At 47.5% G+C, this 20,425-nt stretch overlaps 1 protein-coding gene across 2 annotated transcripts in view; it reads left to right on the top strand.

Moving 5' to 3' along the window:
• LOC139417423 (dnaJ homolog subfamily C member 5-like) overlaps positions 1 to 20,014 on the top strand; it is a 27,480-nt gene extending 7,466 nt beyond the window's left edge. Inside the window, exons 2-6 of one of the 2 annotated variants that reach the window (XM_071166703.1) lie at positions 8,798 to 8,977; positions 13,255 to 13,468; positions 13,791 to 13,962; positions 18,912 to 19,034; positions 19,380 to 20,014. In XM_071166703.1, coding sequence (XP_071022804.1) covers positions 8,865 to 8,977; positions 13,255 to 13,468; positions 13,791 to 13,962; positions 18,912 to 19,015 — 603 coding nt within the window. In that variant the 5' untranslated portion in view covers positions 8,798 to 8,864 and the 3' untranslated portion in view covers positions 19,016 to 19,034; positions 19,380 to 20,014. Of the gene's footprint in view, positions 1 to 8,797; positions 8,978 to 13,254; positions 13,469 to 13,790; positions 13,963 to 18,911 lie in introns of both variants that reach the window. The other variant, XM_071166702.1, reaches the window with a different exon arrangement.
• The last annotated feature ends 411 nt before the right edge of the window (positions 20,015 to 20,425 follow it).

Raw genomic sequence — 20,425 nt, 5'->3', positions numbered from 1 at the left:
CTCTGTCTGTTGTTCTGTAAACAGTCTGGGCTACGCTGTTCTGTCTACAGCCTGGGCCACGCTGTTCTGTCTACAGTCTGGGCCACGCTGTTCTGTCTACAGCCTGGGCCACGCTGTTCTGTCTACAGCCTGGGCCACGCTGTTCTGTCTACAGCCTGGGCCACGCTGTTCTGTCTACAGCCTGGGCCACGCTGTTCTGTCTACAGCCTGGGCCACGCTCTTCTGTCTACAGCCTGGGCTATTCTGTTCTGTCTCCATTATGAAACTGAGAGGCCATTTGAAAGATAATTAACTCAATCAAGCTCTATTAGTGGCAATACAATTAATTACCTGGTTATAGCCTGCTGTGTTAATACAACTCTCATAGTGTGTGTGTGTGTGTGTGTGTGTGTGTGTGTGTGTGTGTGTGTGTGTGTGTGTGTGTGTGTGTGTGTGTGTGTGTGTGTGTGTGTGTGTGTGTGTGTGTGTGTGTGTGTGTAACCTTTATTTAACTAGGCAAGTCAGTTAATAACAAATTCTTATTTACAATGACGGCCAAACCCCCGGGCCAAACCCGGACGACTCTGGGCCAATTGAGCGCCGCCCTATGGGACTCCCAATCACGGCCCGGTTGGGATACAGCCAGGATTCGAACCAGGGTGTCTGTAGTGACGCCTCTAGCACTGAGATGCAGTGTTTCAGACCGCTGCTCCTACTCGGTGGCCCCCGCGGTTCTGGGCTCATGGTTCATGTAGCCCGGACCAGTCGTTATACTGAGGCGGTTTTTCCATCGTCACTATTACCTCAGACAGTCACTGCCATCTGTGATTAGCAGCCCACTCCACTACTCTGAGCCCTTATCACAGGAAAACACATTGAGGCCCCTTTGTGGCATGATTAACAATACACACCTATTACTTGCCAGCCCCCCCACCTCCCCTTGGCCAGCCCCCTCCCCTTGGCCAGCCCCCCCCCTCCCCTTGGCCAGCCCCCCCCCCTCCCCTTGGCCAGCCCCCCCCTCTCCCCTTGGCCAGCCCCCCCCCTCCCCTTGGCCAGCCCCCCCCCCCCCCTCCCCTTGGCCAGCCCCCCCCCCCCCCCTCCCCTTGGCCAGCCCCCCCCCCTCCCCTTGCCCAGCCCCCCCCCCCCCCCCTCCCCTTGGCCAGCCCCCCCCCTCCCCTTGGCCAGCCCCCCCCCCCTCCCCTTGGCCAGCCCCCCCCCCTCCCCTTGGCCAGCCCCCCCCCCTCCCCTTGGCCAGCCCCCCTCTCCCCTTGCCCAGCCCCCCCCCCTCCCCCCTTTGGCCAGCCCCCCCCGCCCCCCCTTGGCCAGCCCCCCCCTCCCCTTGGCCAGCCCCCCTCTCCCCTTGCCCAGCCCCCCCCTCCCCTTGGCCAGCCCACCCCCTTGGCCAGCCCCCCCCTCCCCCCTTTGGCCAGCCCCCCCCCGCCCCCCCTTGGCCAGCCCCCCCCTCCCCTTGGCCAGCCCCCCACTCCCCTTGGCCAACCCCACCCCTAGAGGTGGTTCATCCTATAGGTTCACCAGATCATCACTATGGTTCTAGTGTCAGACATGGACTCTCTAGAGGTGGCCGTCCTATAGGTTCACCAGATCATCACTATGGTTCTAGTGTCAGACATGGACTCTCTAGAGGTGGCCATCCTATAGGTTCACCAGATGGGAAATACACCGTGTAGGACTAGTTACCAACTACTCTTTCCACTGTAGATCGTCCTGGAGACAGGCTCCCTGGAAGGCTCCGTAGCTATGGAAACACTCAAAAAGATTGGCTAGGCGGTGATGATGATGGTGTCACGTGCACAGCCGGGACCTTATCTGATTCATGTTGAGGAGACATACACACACGCGGCTCACCTGAAGAGAGAGACGTTCAACAGCAGGAAACCAGAGCATACATTTAGTTTTTTAATTGAAGCAGTTAACAGGATACAGAATTGCTTCATCTTGTAAATCAAACACTTAAATTCTGTTTTAATATGGGGAAAGTACTACATTTCCCAGAATGCATTAGTCTAACCCTCAAATTTAAATGTGTCATTTAGCAGACGCTCTTACCCAGAGAGATTTACATGTGCGTAAGGGCATACTTTTTCGTACTGGTCCCCTCGTGGGAATCGAACCCACAACCTTGGAGATGCAAGCGAGCTACCAACTGAGCCACGCGGACTAAGTTGACCATAAATCCTTCATAAAGAAGCCAAACAAACAAACAAAATGGTTGGTGGAAATATAATTGCCTATTCTAAACATTAAGTTTAAAAGTGTAAGCCTACATGAACATTGGTCTCTGGAAGTGTGTCCTGTCAGATTCAAGGAAACTCATGCTCTATGACTGAGTGGAATTGCAGTGCAATTAAATTTCACTTCCTGTCAATCAAATAAAACAATTCTACATCCTGTTGTGGGGGGTGGCCAATTCAATTTCAATTTCAACTTATGTTGGGAGTCAATTTCAAAATTCTCAATTGAGCGCAACCCAAGGTGTGGCAGGTAGCCTAGTGGTTAGAGAGTTAGAGAATCCCCCAGCTGACAAAAATCTGTCGTTCTGCCCCTGGACAAGGCCCACTGTTCCTAGGCCAGTCGTTGTATAATAATTGAACTGACTTGCCTAGGTGCCATAAAGTCGTTGTACCCTGTAGATTATATTACCACCCTTGGCCTTCCCTCAAGTTCTGAGATCTTGGCTGTGTTTACAAACTCATTAGAGACACACCGTCCTCCACTTACCCTCGCCTTGTGCCCTTGGGGGTAATTCCTGCGACAACAATCTTTGTCGTCGGTCCAAATGGTTAGCCGAACAAGGGAAGTTCACAACGTTAGCCCCTCAGTCCTCGTTTTTGATCGAGTTTGCGAGTGTACAACTATGTTCACTCCTGCGCCTGAAACGACCCATAATTCAATTGGCGACGACTGTATTATCTGCTAAGAAAAGTCAGCCAAAACTTAAAAACAATGTTAGTATTGAGAAGTCAACATACAAACAAACGTAACAAAAACAAAACAAATGTAAATAAGTTAGAATTGTGCTATTAATGCACATGACGGCTCAAACGCGTATCATAAAAAGGATGTTTTTGTTTGGTTTAGCTTTTGGAAACGTTAGCTTGCGCACAACTTTCCCTGATGTCACACTTTATACATTGTCATTTTTGATTTTACCGGATATAGTCGGGTGGCTAACATTCGATGCCTGCGGATGCGCGTTGTCTTCGAGGCCCAAGATATGAAATACAAGCATAATTGACTGTGTCGTATATAAATCACACACAACCTCTACCGCTGGTTCCATGACGACTGAAAATAACACAATTGTGGGACAAACGAGTGACACATTTCCAGCCAAGCCCGGCCCATTTTAAAATGAATTCATTCTCACCTCTCCCCTTGCCCTGCCAGTGTCAACTCGTCAGACGTCATTAGAAGTGTATACTTAATTTGAGGGTTGAGGGGGAGAGGGTGCGTGTTTTTTAAGTGTTTGGAATGCAGCCCTAGTCTACTGGTAACTAGTGGTAACTAGTGAGTCTACCCTCATCCTTCCCTAGCCTCATCCTACCCTAGCCCTATCCTATCCTTCCCTACCCTCATCCTTCCCCAGCCTACCCTACCCTCATCCTTCCCTACCCTCATCCTTCCCTACCCTCATCCTTCCCTAGCCCTACCCTACCCTCATCCTTCCCTACCCTCATCCTTCCCTACCCTCATCCTTCCCTACCCTCATCCTTCCCTAGCCCTACCCTACCCTCATCCTTCCCTACCCTCATCCTTCCCCAGCCTACCCTACCCTCATCCTTCCCTACCCTCATCCTTCCCTACCCTCATCCTTCCCTAGCCCTACCCTACCCCTATCCTTCCCTACCCTTATCCTTCCCTACCCTTATCCTTCCCTAGCCCTACCACAACACTGTTTTTAGAGGAGGTGCTGTGTTTACATAATATAGGTTAGCCCTGCCTATAGAGTGTGTGTGTGTGTGTGTGTGCGCGCGCGCGCACACACTGCCAGTATATGGCATCATTATTCGGTGTAGTCCTGGAGGAAACGGCAGCCTCACTGTTTAATAATACTGATCTAATGTCTCCTCTTCCTCCAGTCAGATAATACTGATCTAATGTCTCCTCTTCCTCCTCCTCTTCCTCCAGTCAGATAATACTGATCTAATGTCTCCTCTTCCTCCTCCTCTTCCTCCAGTCAGATAATACTGACCTAATGTCCCCTCTTCCTCCTCCTCTTCCTCCAGTCAGATAATACTGATCTAATGTCCCCTCTTCCTCCTCCTCTTCCCCCAGTCAGATAATACTGACCTAATGTTCCCTCATCCTCCTCTTCCTCCTCCAGTCAGATAATAGTGACCTAATGTTCCCTCTTCCTCCTCCTCCTCTTCCTCCTCCAGTCAGATAATGGTGACCTAATGTTCCCTCTTCCTCATCCTCCTCTTCCTCCTCCAGTCAGATAAGTGACCTAATGTTCCCTCTTCCTCCTCATCCTCCTCCTCCTGTCAGATAATAGTGACCTAATGTTCCCTCCTCCTCATCCTCCTCTTCCTCCTCCAGTCAGATAAGTGACCTAATGTTCCCTCCTCCTCCTGTCAGATATTAGTGACCTAATGTTCCCTCTTCCTCATCCTCCTCTTCCTCCCCCAGTCAGATAATACTGACCTAATGTTCCCTCCTCCTCTTCCTCCTCATCCTCCTCCTCCTGTCAGATAATAGTGACCTAATGTTCCCTCTTCCTCATCCTCCTCTTCCTCCTCCAGTCAGATAAGTGACCTAATGTTCCCTCCTCCTCCTGTCAGATAATAGTGACCTAATGTTCCCTCTTCCTCATCCTCCTCTTCCTCCCCCAGTCAGATAATACTGACCTAATGTTCCCTCCTCCTCTTCCTCCTCATCCTCCTCCTCCTGTCAGATAATAGTGACCTAATGTTCCCTCTTCCTCATCCTCCTCTTCCTCCTCCAGTCAGATAATACTGACCTAATGTTCCCTCTTCCTCATCCTCCTCTTCCTCCAGTCAGATAATAGTGACCTAATGTTCCCTCCTCTTCCTCCTCCTCCTCTTCCTCCTCCAGTCAGATAATGGTGACCTAATGTTCCCTCTTCCTCATCCTCCTCTTCCTCCTCCAGTCAGATAATAGTGACCTAATGTTCCCTCCTCCTCTTCCTCCTCATCCTCCTCTTCCTGTCAGATAATAGTGACCTAATGTTCCCTCTTCCTCATCCTCCTCTTCCTCCTCCAGTCAGATAAGTGACCTAATGTTCCCTCCTCCTCCTGTCAGATAATAGTGACCTAAAGGAGCCAGCCTTCTGCCCAGGTGTCACGTGAGGTTGTGTGTGCCGCACTTTAACCCTTCCCTTCCCCCTAACACTATGGGCCCCACCCACTGGCCTTTACTCACTGATCTAGGACCAGTTACCCTCCCCATAGCCTAACCTGAAGGAGGAATAGAGAGCCAATCATGGAGGAATATTAAAAAACTGAGCCCAGATCAGTCGGAGTTTAGGACTGCTGGCTCTGGCTCTACCCCTGGTTAATCCCACAGGGCTGTCAAAGGAAATGAGCAGATTATCCTCAACCAATGGTATGTCCTGCTGCGTGGGTGCCTTACTGCCTGCTTACTGCCTGCCTGACTGCCTGCTTACTGCCTGTGCCTGCCTCTTGGGGTTATTTTTGTGCAGTGGCCCTGTCAGGGCAGGCAGGCAAGGTGAGGCTGTGAATAGCCTGAAAATGACCCAGAAGGAGAGGGTCATGGAGTCTGGACTGCCTCTAAAATGACCCAGAGGGAGAGGGTCATGGAGTCTGGACTGCCTCTAAAATGACCCAGAGGGAGAGGGTCATGGAGTCTGGACTGCCTCTAAAATGACCCAGAGGGAGAGGGTCATGGAGTCTGGACTGCCTCTAAAATGACCCAGAGGGAGAGGGTCATGGAGTATGGACTGCCTCTAAAATGACCCAGAGGGAGAGGGTCATGGAGCCTGGACTGCCTCTAAAATGACCCAGAGGAAGAGGGTTGTGGAGTCTGGACTACCTCTAAAATGACCCAGAGGGAGAGGGTCGTGGAGTCTGGACTGCCTCTAAAATGTCCCAGAGGGAGAGGGTCATGGTGTCTGGACTGCCTCTAAAATGACCCAGAGGGAGAGTAAACACTCTGTCTATTGGCTAATAGGCTGCGTAACTTTGAAGATCTGACTAAAGAGGAGAGTAGCCTGTCCCCTCCCAGCCCACAGTTTTAGATGGATTTGACCAGTTTCTGGAGAGACTTGACACACACACACACACACTCTCACACCACCAGCTCATAGTACATCTTCGAAAGCCATAGCTTCTGCTTTGCTCCATAATTTCTCTCCCTCTTCTCTCTCCCTCTCTCCTCTCTCTCCTCTCTCTCTCTCTCTCTCTCTCTCTTCCCACTTTCTCTCCCACACTCACACAGGCATTTGTATATTCTCTCAGAGATCCAGTGCCTTCGGAAAGTATTCAGACCCCTTGACTTTTTCCACATTTTGTTACGTTACAGCCTTATTCTGAAATTGATTAAATAATGGTTTTCCCTTAGCAATCTACACACAATAACCCATAATGATATTGCAAATGTATTAAAAATAAAGTATTCAGACCCTTTGCTATGAGAGCTCCAGGTGCATCCTGTTCCCATTGATCATCCTTGAGATGTTTCTACAACTTGATTGGAGTCCACCTGTGGTAAATTCTATTGATTGGACATGATTTGGAAAGGCACACACCTGTCTATACAGTGCCTTGCGAAAGTATTCGGCCCCCTTGAACTTTGCGAACTTTTGCCACATTTCAGGCTTCAAACATAAAGATATAAAACTGTATTTTTTTGTGAAGAATCAACAACAAGTGGGACACAATCATGAAGTGGAACGACATTTATTGGATATTTCAAACTTTTTTAACACATCAAAAACTGAAAAATTGGGCGTGCAAAATTATTCAGCCCCCTTAAGTTAATACTTTGTAGCGCCACCTTTTGCTGCGATTACAGCTGTAAGTCGCTTGGGGTGTGTCTCTATCAGTTTTGCACATCGAGAGACTGACATTTTTTCCCATTCCTCCTTGCAAAACAGCTCGAGCTCAGTGAGGTTGGATGGAGAGCATTTGTGAACAGCAGTTTTCAGTTCTTTCCACAGATTCTCGATTGGATTCAGGTCTGGACTTTGACTTGGCCATTCTAACACCTGGATATGTTTATTTTTGAACCATTCCATTGTAGATTTTGCTTTATGTTTTGGATCATTGTCTTGTTGGAAGACAAATCTCCGTCCCAGTCTCAGGTCTTTTGCAGACTCCATCAGGTTTTCTTCCAGAATGGTCCTGTATTTGGCTCCATCCATCTTCCCATCAATTTTAACCATCTTCCCTGTCCCTGCTGAAGAAAAGCAGGCCCAAACCATGATGCTGCCACCACCATGTTTGACAGTGGGGATGGTGTGTTCAGGGTGATGAGCTGGGTTGCTTTTACGCCAAACATAACGTTTTGCATTGTTGCCAAAAAGTTCAATTTTGGTTTCATCTGACCAGAGCACCTTCTTCCACATGTTTGGTGTGTCTCCCAGGTGGCTTGTGGCAAACTTTAAACAACACTTTTTATGGATATCTTTAAGAAAGGGCTTTCTTCTTGCCACTCTTCCATAAAGGCCAGATTTGTGCAATATACGACTGATTGTTGTCCTATTGACAAAGTCTCCCACCTCAGCTGTAGATCTCTGCAGTTCATCCAGAGTGATCATGGGCCTCTTGGCTGCATCTCTGATCAGTCTTCTCCTTGTATGAGCTGAAAGTTTAGAGGGACGGCCAGGTCTTGGTAGATTTGCAGTGGTCTGATACTCCTTCCATTTCAATATTATCGCTTGCACAGTGCTCCTTGGGATGTTTAAAGCTTGGGAAATATTTTTGTATCCAAATCCGGCTTTAAACTTCTTCACAACAGTATCTCGGACCTGCCTGGTGTGTTCCTTGTTCTTCATGATGCTCTCTGCGCTTTTAACGGACCTCTGAGACTATCACAGTGCAGGTGCATTTATACGGAGACTTGATTACACACAGGTGGATTGTATAGGTGGATTGTATTCATCATCATTAGTCATTTAGGTCAACATTGGATCATTCAGAGATCCTCACTGAACTTCTGGAGAGAGTTTGCGACACTGAAAGTAAAGGGGCTGAATAATTTTGCACGCCCAATTTTTCAGTTTTTGATTTGTTAAAAAAGTTTGAAATATCCAATAAATGTCGTTCCACTTCATGATTGTGTCCCACTTGTTGTTGATTCTTCACAAAAAAATACAGTTTTATATCTTTATGTTTGAAGCCTGAAATGTGGCAAAAGGTCGCAAAGTTCAAGGGGGCCGAATACTTTCGCAAGGCACTGTATATAAGGTCCCACTGTTGACGGTGCATGTCAGAACAAGGGTATACATTTAAAAAAATGTATGCAGCATTGAAGGTCCCCAAGAACACAGTGGCCTCCATCATTCTTAAATGGAAGAAGTTTGGAACCACCAAGACTGTTCCTAGAGGTGGCCGCCCGGCCATCTCCCCAAATACAGGTGTGCCAAGCTTGTAGAGTCACACCCAAGAAGACTCGAGTCTGTAATCGCTGCCAAATGTGCTTCAACAAAGTACTGAGTAAAGGGTCTGAATGCTTATGTAAATGTGATTTCTGTTTTTTAAATTTTTTATTAATTAGCAAACCTCTCCTCCTTCTATCCACCTCTCTTCTCTTCTCTCTCCCTTCTCTCACCCCCTCTCTCTCTCTCTTCTCTCCCTTCTCTCTCCCCCTCTCTTAGACTGGTGAGGTTGTGAGCAAACAAGGGAGAGTGTGTGTGAGAGAGAGAGACTGAAAGAGTGGTCGTCATGGCAGCTGAGGCGCAGAGACAGCGGTCTCTGTCTACGTCAGGAGACTCGCTCTACCTGGTCCTGGGGATCGACAAGAACGCCTCGCCGGAGGACATCAAGAAGTCCTACAGGTAACACTATACCAGGACATCAAGAAGTCCTACAGGTAACACTATACACCACTACACCAGGACATCAAGATGTCCTGCAGGTAACACTACACCAGGACATCAAGAAGTCCTACAGGTAACACTATACACCACTACACCAGGACATCAAGAAGTCCTACAGGTAACACTATACACCACTACACCAGGACATCAAGAAGTCCTACAGGTAACACTATACACCACTACACCAGGACATCAAGAAGTCCTACAGGTAACACTATACACCACTACACCAGGACATCAAGAAGTCCTACAGGTAACACTATACCAGGACATCAAGAAGTCCTACAGGTAACACTATACACCACTACACCAGGACATCAAGATGTCCTGCAGGTAACACTACACCAGGACATCAAGAAGTCCTACAGGTAACACTATACACCACTACACCAGGACATCAAGAAGTCCTACAGGTAACACTACACCAGGACATCAAGAAGTCCTACAGGTAACACTATACACCACTACACCAGGACATCAAGAAGTCCTACAGGTAACACTATACACCACTACACCAGGACATCAAGAAGTCCTACAGGTAACACTATACACCACTACACCAGGACATCAAGAAGTCCTACAGGTAACACTATACACCACTACACCAGGACATCAATATGTCCTACAGGTAACACTATACACCACTACACCAGGACATCAAGAAGTCCTACAGGTAACACTACACCAGGACATCAATAAGTCCTACAGGTAACACTATACACCACTACACCAGGACATCAAGAAGTCCTACAGGTAACACTATACACCACTACACCAGGACATCAAGAAGTCCTACAGGTAACACTATACACCACTACACCAGGACATCAAGAAGTCCTACAGGTAACACTATACACCACTACACCAGGACATCAATAAGTCCTACAGGTAACACTATACACCACTACACCAGGACATCAAGAAGTCCTACAGGTAACACTATACACCACTACACCAGGACATCAAGAAGTCCTACAGGTAACACTATACACCACTACACCAGGACATCAAGAAGTCCTGCAGGTAACACTACACCAGGACATCAAGTAGTCCTACAGGTAACACTATACACCACTATACCAGGACATCAAGAAGTCCTACAGGTAACACTATACACCACTACACCAGGACATCAAGAAGTCCTACAGGTAACACTATACACCACTACACCAGGACATCAAGAAGTCCTACAGGTAACACTATACCAGGACATCAAGAAGTCCTACAGGTAACACTACACCAGGACATCAAGAAGTCCTACAGGTAACACTATACACCACTACACCAGGACATCAATATGTCCTACAGGTAACACTATACACCACTACACCAGGACATCAAGATGTCCTACAGGTAACACTACACCAGGACATCAATAAGTCCTACAGGTAACACTATACACCACTACACCAGGACACGACACGCTATTAGACAACACCTGAACTCTACCTGGTCCTGGGGGGGGTCATCAAATTTATTTATAAAGCCCTTCTTACATCAGCTGATATATCAAAGTGCTGTACAGAAACCAAGCCTAAAACCCCAAACAGCAATCAATACAGGTGTAGAAGCACGGTGGCTAGGAAAAACTCCCTAGAAAGGCCAAAACCTAGGAAGAAACCTAGAGAGGAACCAGGCTCTGAGGGGTGGCCAGTCCTCTTCTGGCTGTGCCGGGTGGAGATTATAACAGAACATGGCCAAGATGTTCAACCAACCCGAACAGGAAGATCACATCAGTGACTCAACCCACTCAAGTGACACACCCCTCCTAGGGACGGCATGGAAGAGCACCAGTAAGCCAGTGACTCAGCCCCTGTAATAGGGTTAGAGGCAGACAATCCCAGTGGAAAGAGGGGAACCGGCTAGGCAGAGACCGCAAGGGCGGTTCGTTGCTCCAGAGCCTTTCCGTTCACTTTCACACTCCTGGGCCAGACTACACTCAATCATATGACCCACTGAAGAGATGCGTCTTCAGTAAAGACTTAAAGGTTGAGACCGAGTCTGCGTCTCTCACATGGATAGGCAGACCATTCCATAAAATGGGTAAATTGTGCACCGCCCCATGGGTCTCCCGGTCGTGGCTGGCTGCGACAGAGCCTGGACTCGAACCCAGAATCTCTAGTGGCACAGCTAGCACTGCAATGCAGTGTCTTAGATCACTGCACCACTCGGGAGGCCTCTCTCTTCCTCTTGGGTGTCAGCTCAGCTGTAATGGAGCCAGTTGTAGACACTAAATCACACTCCTGAATCCCACCGGGCAGAACCTCAACAGTGGCAGTCATAAAGTAATTGTCTGACTAATGTAGCAGACTGGGTTTGTGGTCTAGAAGCTAATTTGATGTAGGTAATGCCATGACCATGAGGAGGGAGTGACTTCCTGTTATCACTGTTCACTATGAGACACAGTCCACTAGACTTCCTGTTATCACTGTTCACTATGAGACACTGTCCACTAGACTTCCTGTTATCACTGTCCAATAGACTTCCTGTTATCACTGTTCACTATGAGACACACTCCACTAGACTTCATGTTATCACTGTCCACTAGACTTCCTGTTATCACTGTCCAATAGACTTCCTGTTATCACTGTCCAATAGACTTCCTGTTATCACTGTCCAATAGACTTCCTGTTATCACTGTCCAATAGACTTCCTGTTATCACTGTCCAATAGACTTCCTGTTATCACTGTCCAATAGACTTCCTGTTATCACTGTTCACTAGACTTCCTGTTATCACTGTCCAATAGACTTCCTGTTATCACTGTCCAATAGACTTCCTGTTATCACTGTCCAATAGACTTCCTGTTATCACTGTCCAATAGACTTCCTGTTATCACTGTCCACTAGACTTCCTGTTATCACTGTCCACTAGACTTCCTGTTATCACTGTCCACTTGACTTCCTGTTATCACTGTCCACTTGACTTCCTGTTATCACTGTCCACTAGACTTCCTGTTATCACTGTCCACTAGACTTCCTGTTATCACGGTCCACTAGACTTCCTGTTATCACGGTCCAATAGACTTCCTGTTATCACTGCCCACTAGACTTCGTTATCACTGTCCAATAGACTTCCTGTTATCACACTCTACTAGACTTCCTGTTATCACTGCCCACCAGACTTCCTGTTATCACTGTCCACTAGACTTCCTGTTATCACTGTCCACTAGACTTCGTTATCACTGTCCACTAGACTTCCTGTTATCACTGTCCACTAGACTTCCTGTTATCACTGCCCACTAGACTTCGTTATCACACTTCACTAGACTTCCTGTTATCACGGTCCAATAGACTTCCTGTTATCACGGTCCACTAGACTTCCTGTTATCACGGTCCAATAGACTTCCTGTTATCACTGTCCAATAGACTTCCTGTTATCACGGTCCACTAGACTTCCTGTTATCACTGTCCACTAGACTTCCTGTTATCACTGTCCACTAGACTTCGTTATCACACTTCACTAGACTTCCTGTTATCACTGTCCACTAGACTTCCTGTTATCACTGCCCACTAGACTTCGTTATCACTGTCCACTAGACTTCCTGTTATCACTGTCCACTAGACTTCCTGTTATCACTGCCCACTAGACTTCGTTATCACTGTCCACCAGACTTCCTGTTATCACTGTCCACTAGACTTCCTGTTATCACTGCCCACTAGACTTCGTTATCACTGTCCACTAGACTTCCTGTTATCACTGTCCACTAGACTTCCTGTTATCACTGCCCACTAGACTTCGTTATCACACTTCACTAGACTTCCTGTTATCACGGTCCAATAGACTTCCTGTTATCACGGTCCACTAGACTTCCTGTTATCACGGTCCAATAGACCTCCTGTTATCACGGTCCAATAGACTTCCTGTTATCACAGTCCAATAGACTTCCTGTTATCACGGTCCAATAGACTTCCTGTTATCACACTTCACTAGACTTCCTGTTATCACTGCCCACCAGACTTCCTGTTATCACTGCCCACTAGACTTCCTGTTATCACTGTCCACTAGACTTCGTTATCACACTTCACTAGACTTCCTGTTATCACGGTCCACTAGACTTCGTTATCACTGTCCACTAGAGGGCAACAGAGATGTAGTGCATATGAGGGCTGAACTTTGACATAGGGGACAGAAGTGATTGTTTTACGTTTGGCTAAAACACGCTAAATTCTATTTGTTTCGTCATTCTGTCATTGTCTCTCTCATAACCACCACACCTGTTCTCCGTCCAATCAGGAAACTGGCCCTGAAGTTCCACCCAGACAAGAACCCAGACAACCCCGAGGCTGCTGATAAGTTTAAGGAAATCAACAACGCCCACGCCATCCTGAACGACTGTACCAAGAGGAACATCTATGACAAGTACGGATCCCTGGGACTGTACGTGGCCGAGCAGTTTGGAGAGGAGAACGTCAACACCTACTTTGTCCTCTCCTCCTGGTGGGCTAAGGTAAGACAACGTATCTCTGTGTGTGTGGTGGTGGGGGGGGGGGGGGGGGGGGGGGGCGTTGTGTGTGTGTGTGTGTGTGTGTGTGTGTGTGTGCCTCTGTCAAGAAGATGGAATTAATGAGGGGGTCGTCCACGCTAGTTAGACCCTCAGCTTAGATACCCAAATGATACCCCAGTAAATGTAGTGATGGACGTGGGGGTTATGATTAGTCACCGGTAAATTTCACCTCTCCAAAAAAAAAATATAAAAAAATTTGATCTTTAAGTCATCCGTTTGTGCGTCTCACCTCTGACCTCTCCCTGACGCTCTCCTCTGTCTGCAGGGCCTGTTCATCTTCTGTGGCTTGGCGACTGGCTGCTACTTCTGCTGCTGTCTGTGCTGCTGCTGTAACTGTTGCTGTGGGAAGTGTAAACCGCGGCCTCCCATGGACCAGGAACCAGAGTTCTACGTCTCCCCTGAAGACCTGGAGGCACAGATGCAGTCTGACGAGAGAGGTGAGGAGTTTAATCAATCAACCAATCAATCAATCAATAGAACTAGAGGTAAGAGAGGTGAGGAGTTTAATCAATCAACCAATCAATCGAACTAGAGGTAAGAGAGGTGAGGAGTTTAATCAATCAATCAATAGAACTAGAGGTAAGAGAGGAGGAGTTTAATTAATCAATCAATCAATAGAACTAGAGGTAAGAGAGGTGAGGAGTTTAATCAATAACTCAATCAATCAATCAATAGAACTAAAGGTGAGGAGTTTAATCAATCTATTGTTAAGTAGAGTGGATTTTCACTTGGTTAAATGAAGGGAAGGATATAGAGGATTTGATCCCAGGCAGGAAACTGGTCATTAGGACAGTTTAACTGGTCAGTCCAACCTGGTCATTAGGACAGTTTAACTGGTCAGTCCCCTGTAACCTGGTCATTAGGACAGTAACTGGTCAGTCCCCTGTAACCTGGTCATTAGGACAGTAACTGGTCAGTCCAACCTGGTCATTAGGACAGTTTAACTGGTCAGTCCAACCTGGTCATTAGGACAGTAACTGGTCAGTCCAACCTGGTCATTAGGACAGTTTAACTGGTCAGTCCAACCTGGTCATTAGGACAGTTTAACTGGTCAGTCCAACCTGGTCATTAGGACAGTTTAACTGGTCAGTCCAACCTGGTCATTAGGACAGTTTAACTGGTCAGTCCAACCTGGTCATTAGGACAGTTTAACTGGTCAGTCCAACCTGGTCATTAGGACAGTAACTGGTCAGTCCAACCTGGTCATTAGGACAGTTTAACTGGTCAGTCCAACCTGGTCATTAGGACAGTAACTGGTCAGTCCAACCTGGTCATTAGGACAGTAACTGGTCAGTCCAACCTGGTCATTAGGACAGTTTAACTGGTCAGTCCAACCTGGTCATTAGGACAGTTTAACTGGTCAGTCCAACCTGGTCATTAGGACAGTTTAACTGGTCAGTCCAACCTGGTCATTAGGACAGTTTAACTGGTCAGTCCAACCTGGTCATTAGGACAGTTTAACTGGTCAGTCCAACCTGGTCATTAGGACAGTTTAACTGGTCAGTCCAACCTGGTCATTAGGGCAGTTTAACTGGTCAGTCCAACCTGGTCATTAGGACAGTTTAACTGGTCAGTCCAACCTGGTCATTAGGACAGTTTAACTGGTCAGTCCAACCTGGTCATTAGGACAGTTTAACTGGTCAGTCCAACCTGGTCATTAGGACAGTTTAACTGGTCAGTCCAACCTGGTCATTAGGACAGTTTAACTGGTCAGTCCAACCTGGTCATTAGGACAGTTTAACTGGTCAGTCCAACCTGGTCATTAGGACAGTTTAACTGGTCAGTCCAACCTGGTCATTAGGACAGTTTAACTGGTCAGTCCAACCTGGTCATTAGGACAGTTTAACTGGTCAGTCCAACCTGGTCATTAGGACAGTTTAACTGGTCAGTCCAACCTGGTCATTAGGACAGTTTAACTGGTCAGTCCAACCTGGTCATTAGGACAGTTTAACTGGTCAGTCCAACCTGGTCATTAGGACAGTTTAACTGGTCAGTCCAACCTGGTCATTAGGACAGTAACTGGTCAGTCCAACCTGGTCATTAGGACAGTAACTGGTCAGTCCAACCTGGTCATTAGGACAGTAACTGGTCAGTCCAACCTGGTCATTAGGACAGTTTAACTGGTCAGTCCAACCTGGTCATTAGGACAGTTTAACTGGTCAGTCCAACCTGGTCATTAGGACAGTTTAACTGGTCAGTCCAACCTGGTCATTAGGACAGTTTAACTGGTCAGTCCAACCTGGTCATTAGGACAGTTTAACTGGTCAGTCCAACCTGGTCATTAGGACAGTTTAACTGGTCAGTCCAACCTGGTCATTAGGACAGTTTAACTGGTCAGTCCAACCTGGTCATTAGGACAGTTTAACTGGTCAGTCCAACCTGGTCATTAGGACAGTAACTGGTCAGTCCAACCTGGTCATTAGGACAGTAACTGGTCAGTCCAACCTGGTCATTAGGACAGTAACTGGTCAGTCCAACCTGGTCATTAGGACAGTTTAACTGGTCAGTCCAACCTGGTCATTAGGACAGTAACTGGTCAGTCCAACCTGGTCATTAGGACAGTAACTGGTCAGTCCAACCTGGTCATTAGGACAGTAACTGGTCAGTCCAACCTGGTCATTAGGACAGTTTAACTGGTCAGTCCAACCTGGTCATTAGGACAGTTTAACTGGTCAGTCCAACCTGGTCATTAGGACAGTAACTGGTCAGTCCAACCTGGTCATTAGGACAGTTTAACTGGTCAGTCCAACCTGGTCATTAGGACAGTTTAACTGGTCAGTCCAACCTGGTCATTAGGACAGTAACTGGTCAGTCCAACCTGGTCATTAGGACAGTAACTGGTCAGTCCAACCTGGTCATTAGGACAGTTTAACTGGTCAGTCCCCTGTAACCTGGTCATTAGGACAGTAACTGGTCAGTCCAACCTGGTCATTAGGACAGTTTAACTGGTCAGTCCAACCTGGTCATTAGGACAGTAACTGGTCAGTCCAACCTGGTCATTAGGACAGTTTAACTGGTCAGTCCAACCTGGTCATTAGGACAGTTTAACTGGTCAGTCCAACCTGGTCATTAGGACAGTTTAACTGGTCAGTCCAACCTGGTCATTAGGACAGTTTAACTGGTCAGTCCAACCTGGTCATTAGGACAGTTTAACTGGTCAGTCCAACCTGGTCATTAGGACAGTTTAACTGGTCAGTCCAACCTGGTCATTAGGACAGTTTAACTGGTCAGTCCAACCTGGTCATTAGGACAGTAACTGGTCAGTCCAACCTGGTCATTAGGACAGTAACTGGTCAGTCCAACCTGGTCATTAGGACAGTAACTGGTCAGTCCAACCTGGTCATTAGGACAGTAACTGGTCAGTCCAACCTGGTCATTAGGACAGTTTAACTGGTCAGTCCAACCTGGTCATTAGGACAGTTTAACTGGTCAGTCCAACCTGGTCATTAGGACAGTTTAACTGGTCAGTCCAACCTGGTCATTAGGACAGTTTAACTGGTCAGTCCAACCTGGTCATTAGGACAGTTTAACTGGTCAGTCCAACCTGGTCATTAGGACAGTTTAACTGGTCAGTCCAACCTGGTCATTAGGACAGTTTAACTGGTCAGTCCAACCTGGTCATTAGGACAGTTTAACTGGTCAGTCCAACCTGGTCATTAGGACAGTTTAACTGGTCAGTCCAACCTGGTCATTAGGACAGTTTAACTGGTCAGTCCAACCTGGTCATTAGGACAGTAACTGGTCAGTCCAACCTGGTCATTAGGACAGTAACTGGTCAGTCCAACCTGGTCATTAGGACAGTTTAACTGGTCAGTCCAACCTGGTCATTAGGACAGTAACTGGTCAGTCCAACCTGGTCATTAGGACAGTTTAACTGGTCAGTCCAACCTGGTCATTAGGACAGTTTAACTGGTCAGTCCAACCTGGTCATTAGGACAGTTTAACTGGTCAGTCCAACCTGGTCATTAGGACAGTTTAACTGGTCAGTCCAACCTGGTCATTAGGACAGTAACTGGTCAGTCCAACCTGGTCATTAGGACAGTAACTGGTCAGTCCAACCTGGTCATTAGGACAGTTTAACTGGTCAGTCCAACCTGGTCATTAGGACAGTTTAACTGGTCAGTCCAACCTGGTCATTAGGACAGTAACTGGTCAGTCCAACCTGGTCATTAGGACAGTTTAACTGGTCAGTCCAACCTGGTCATTAGGACAGTAACTGGTCAGTCCAACCTGGTCATTAGGACAGTAACTGGTCAGTCCAACCTGGTCATTAGGACAGTTTAACTGGTCAGTCCCCTGTAACCTGGTCATTAGGACAGTAACTGGTCAGTCCAACCTGGTCATTAGGACAGTTTAACTGGTCAGTCCAACCTGGTCATTAGGACAGTAACTGGTCAGTCCAACCTGGTCATTAGGACAGTTTAACTGGTCAGTCCAACCTGGTCATTAGGACAGTTTAACTGGTCAGTCCAACCTGGTCATTAGGACAGTTTAACTGGTCAGTCCAACCTGGTCATTAGGACAGTAACTGGTCAGTCCAACCTGGTCATTAGGACAGTAACTGGTCAGTCCAACCTGGTCATTAGGACAGTTTAACTGGTCAGTCCAACCTGGTCATTAGGACAGTAACTGGTCAGTCCAACCTGGTCATTAGGACAGTTTAACTGGTCAGTCCAACCTGGTCATTAGGACAGTAACTGGTCAGTCCAACCTGGTCATTAGGACAGTAACTGGTCAGTCCAACCTGGTCATTAGGACAGTTTAACTGGTCAGTCCCCTGTAACCTGGTCATTAGGACAGTAACTGGTCAGTCCAACCTGGTCATTAGGACAGTAACTGGTCAGTCCAACCTGGTCATTAGGACAGTTTAACTGGTCAGTCCAACCTGGTCATTAGGACAGTTTAACTGGTCAGTCCAACCTGGTCATTAGGACAGTTTAACTGGTCAGTCCAACCTGGTCATTAGGACAGTTTAACTGGTCAGTCCAACCTGGTCATTAGGACAGTTTAACTGGTCAGTCCAACCTGGTCATTAGGACAGTTTAACTGGTCAGTCCAACCTGGTCATTAGGACAGTAACTGGTCAGTCCAACCTGGTCATTAGGACAGTTTAACTGGTCAGTCCAACCTGGTCATTAGGACAGTAACTGGTCAGTCCAACCTGGTCATTAGGACAGTTTAACTGGTCAGTCCAACCTGGTCATTAGGACAGTAACTGGTCAGTCCAACCTGGTCATTAGGACAGTAACTGGTCAGTCCAACCTGGTCATTAGGACAGTTTAACTGGTCAGTCCAACCTGGTCATTAGGACAGTAACTGTAAATAACAGTTATTTAGATTTGTAACATCTGTGTGTGTGTGTTGTTCCCCCCCCCCCCCCCCCCAGACGTTGGTGGTGACCCCATCATGATGCAGCCGTCTGGAACAGAGACCACCAGGCTGACGTCAGACAACCACTCCTCCTACCGGACCGACACCGGATACAACTAAACCCCCTGTACCCCTACTCTACACCAGATACAACTAAACCCCCTGTACCCCTACTCCTGATACAACTAAACCCCCTGTACCCCTACTCTACACCAGATACAACTAAACCCCCTGTACCCCTACTCCTGATACAACTAAACCCCCTGTGCCCCTACTCTACACCAGATACAACTAAACCCCCTGTACCCCTACTCCTGATACAACTAAACCCCCTGTACCCCTACTCCTGATACAACTAAACCCCCTGTACCCCTACTCTACACCAGATACAACTAAACCCCCTGTACCCCTACTCTACACCGGATACAACTAAACCCCCTGTACCCCTACTCCTGATACAACTAAACCCCCTGTACCCCTACTCCTGATACAACTAAACCCCCTGTACCCCTACTCTCTACACCAGATACAACTAAACCCCCTGTACCCCTACTCCTGTTACAACTAAACCCCCTGTACCCCTACTCTACACCAGATACAACTAAACCCCCTGTACCCCTACTCTACACCGGATACAACTAAACCCCCTGTACCCCTACTCCTGATACAACTAAACCCCCTGTACCCCTACTCCTGATACAACTAAACCCCCTGTACCCCTACTCTCTACACCAGATACAACTAAACCCCCTGTACCCCTACTCCTGTTACAACTAAACCCCCTGTACCCCTACTCTCTACACCAGATACAACTAAACTCACCTAAACCTACGCTCTGTACCCCTACCCTCTACTATCCATTGCCCTACACCACTATCCTGCCCCTGAGAAGGAGAGTAGAGGACACAATGGCAAGAGAGAGAGGAAGATGGCAAGGAGGATGAGGAGGTCAGAGGAAGTAGCATATCTTTGGGAGAGTGTGCTCCATCTGACAGACTTTGAGATTTTTTTTTCATGAAAGAAATGCAAAGTAATACACAGTGGGGAGAACAAGACCTTGATAACCTGCAAAATCGGCAGGTTTTCCTACTTACAAAGCATGTAGAGGTCTGTCATTTTTATCACAGGTACACTTCAACTGTGAGAGACGGAATCTAAAACAAAAATCCAGAAAATCACATTGTTTGCAATTACAGAGATCATACGTTTCCTGTAGTTCTTGACCAGGTTTGCACACACTGCAGCAGGGATTTTGGCCCACTCCTCCATACAGACCTTCTCCAGATCCTTCAGGTTTCGGGGCTGTCGCTGGGCAATACGGACTTTCAGCTCCCTCCGAAGATTTTCTATTGGGTTCAGGTCTGGAGACTGGCTAGGCCACTCCAGGACCTTGAAATGCTTCTTACGGAGCCACTCCTTAGTTGCCCTGGCTGTGTGTTTCGGGTCGTTGTCATGCTGGAAGACCCAGCCACGACCCATCTTCAATGCTCTTACTGAGGGAAGGAGGTTGTTGGCCAAGATCTCGCGATA

Source organism: Oncorhynchus clarkii, chromosome 9 (genome assembly GCF_045791955.1).
Source record: "Oncorhynchus clarkii lewisi isolate Uvic-CL-2024 chromosome 9, UVic_Ocla_1.0, whole genome shotgun sequence".
NCBI classification, from domain to species: domain Eukaryota; kingdom Metazoa; phylum Chordata; class Actinopteri; order Salmoniformes; family Salmonidae; genus Oncorhynchus; species Oncorhynchus clarkii.
The sequence above is the reverse complement of the archived record's forward strand: the minus strand, read 5'-3'. Positions and strand labels throughout refer to the sequence as shown.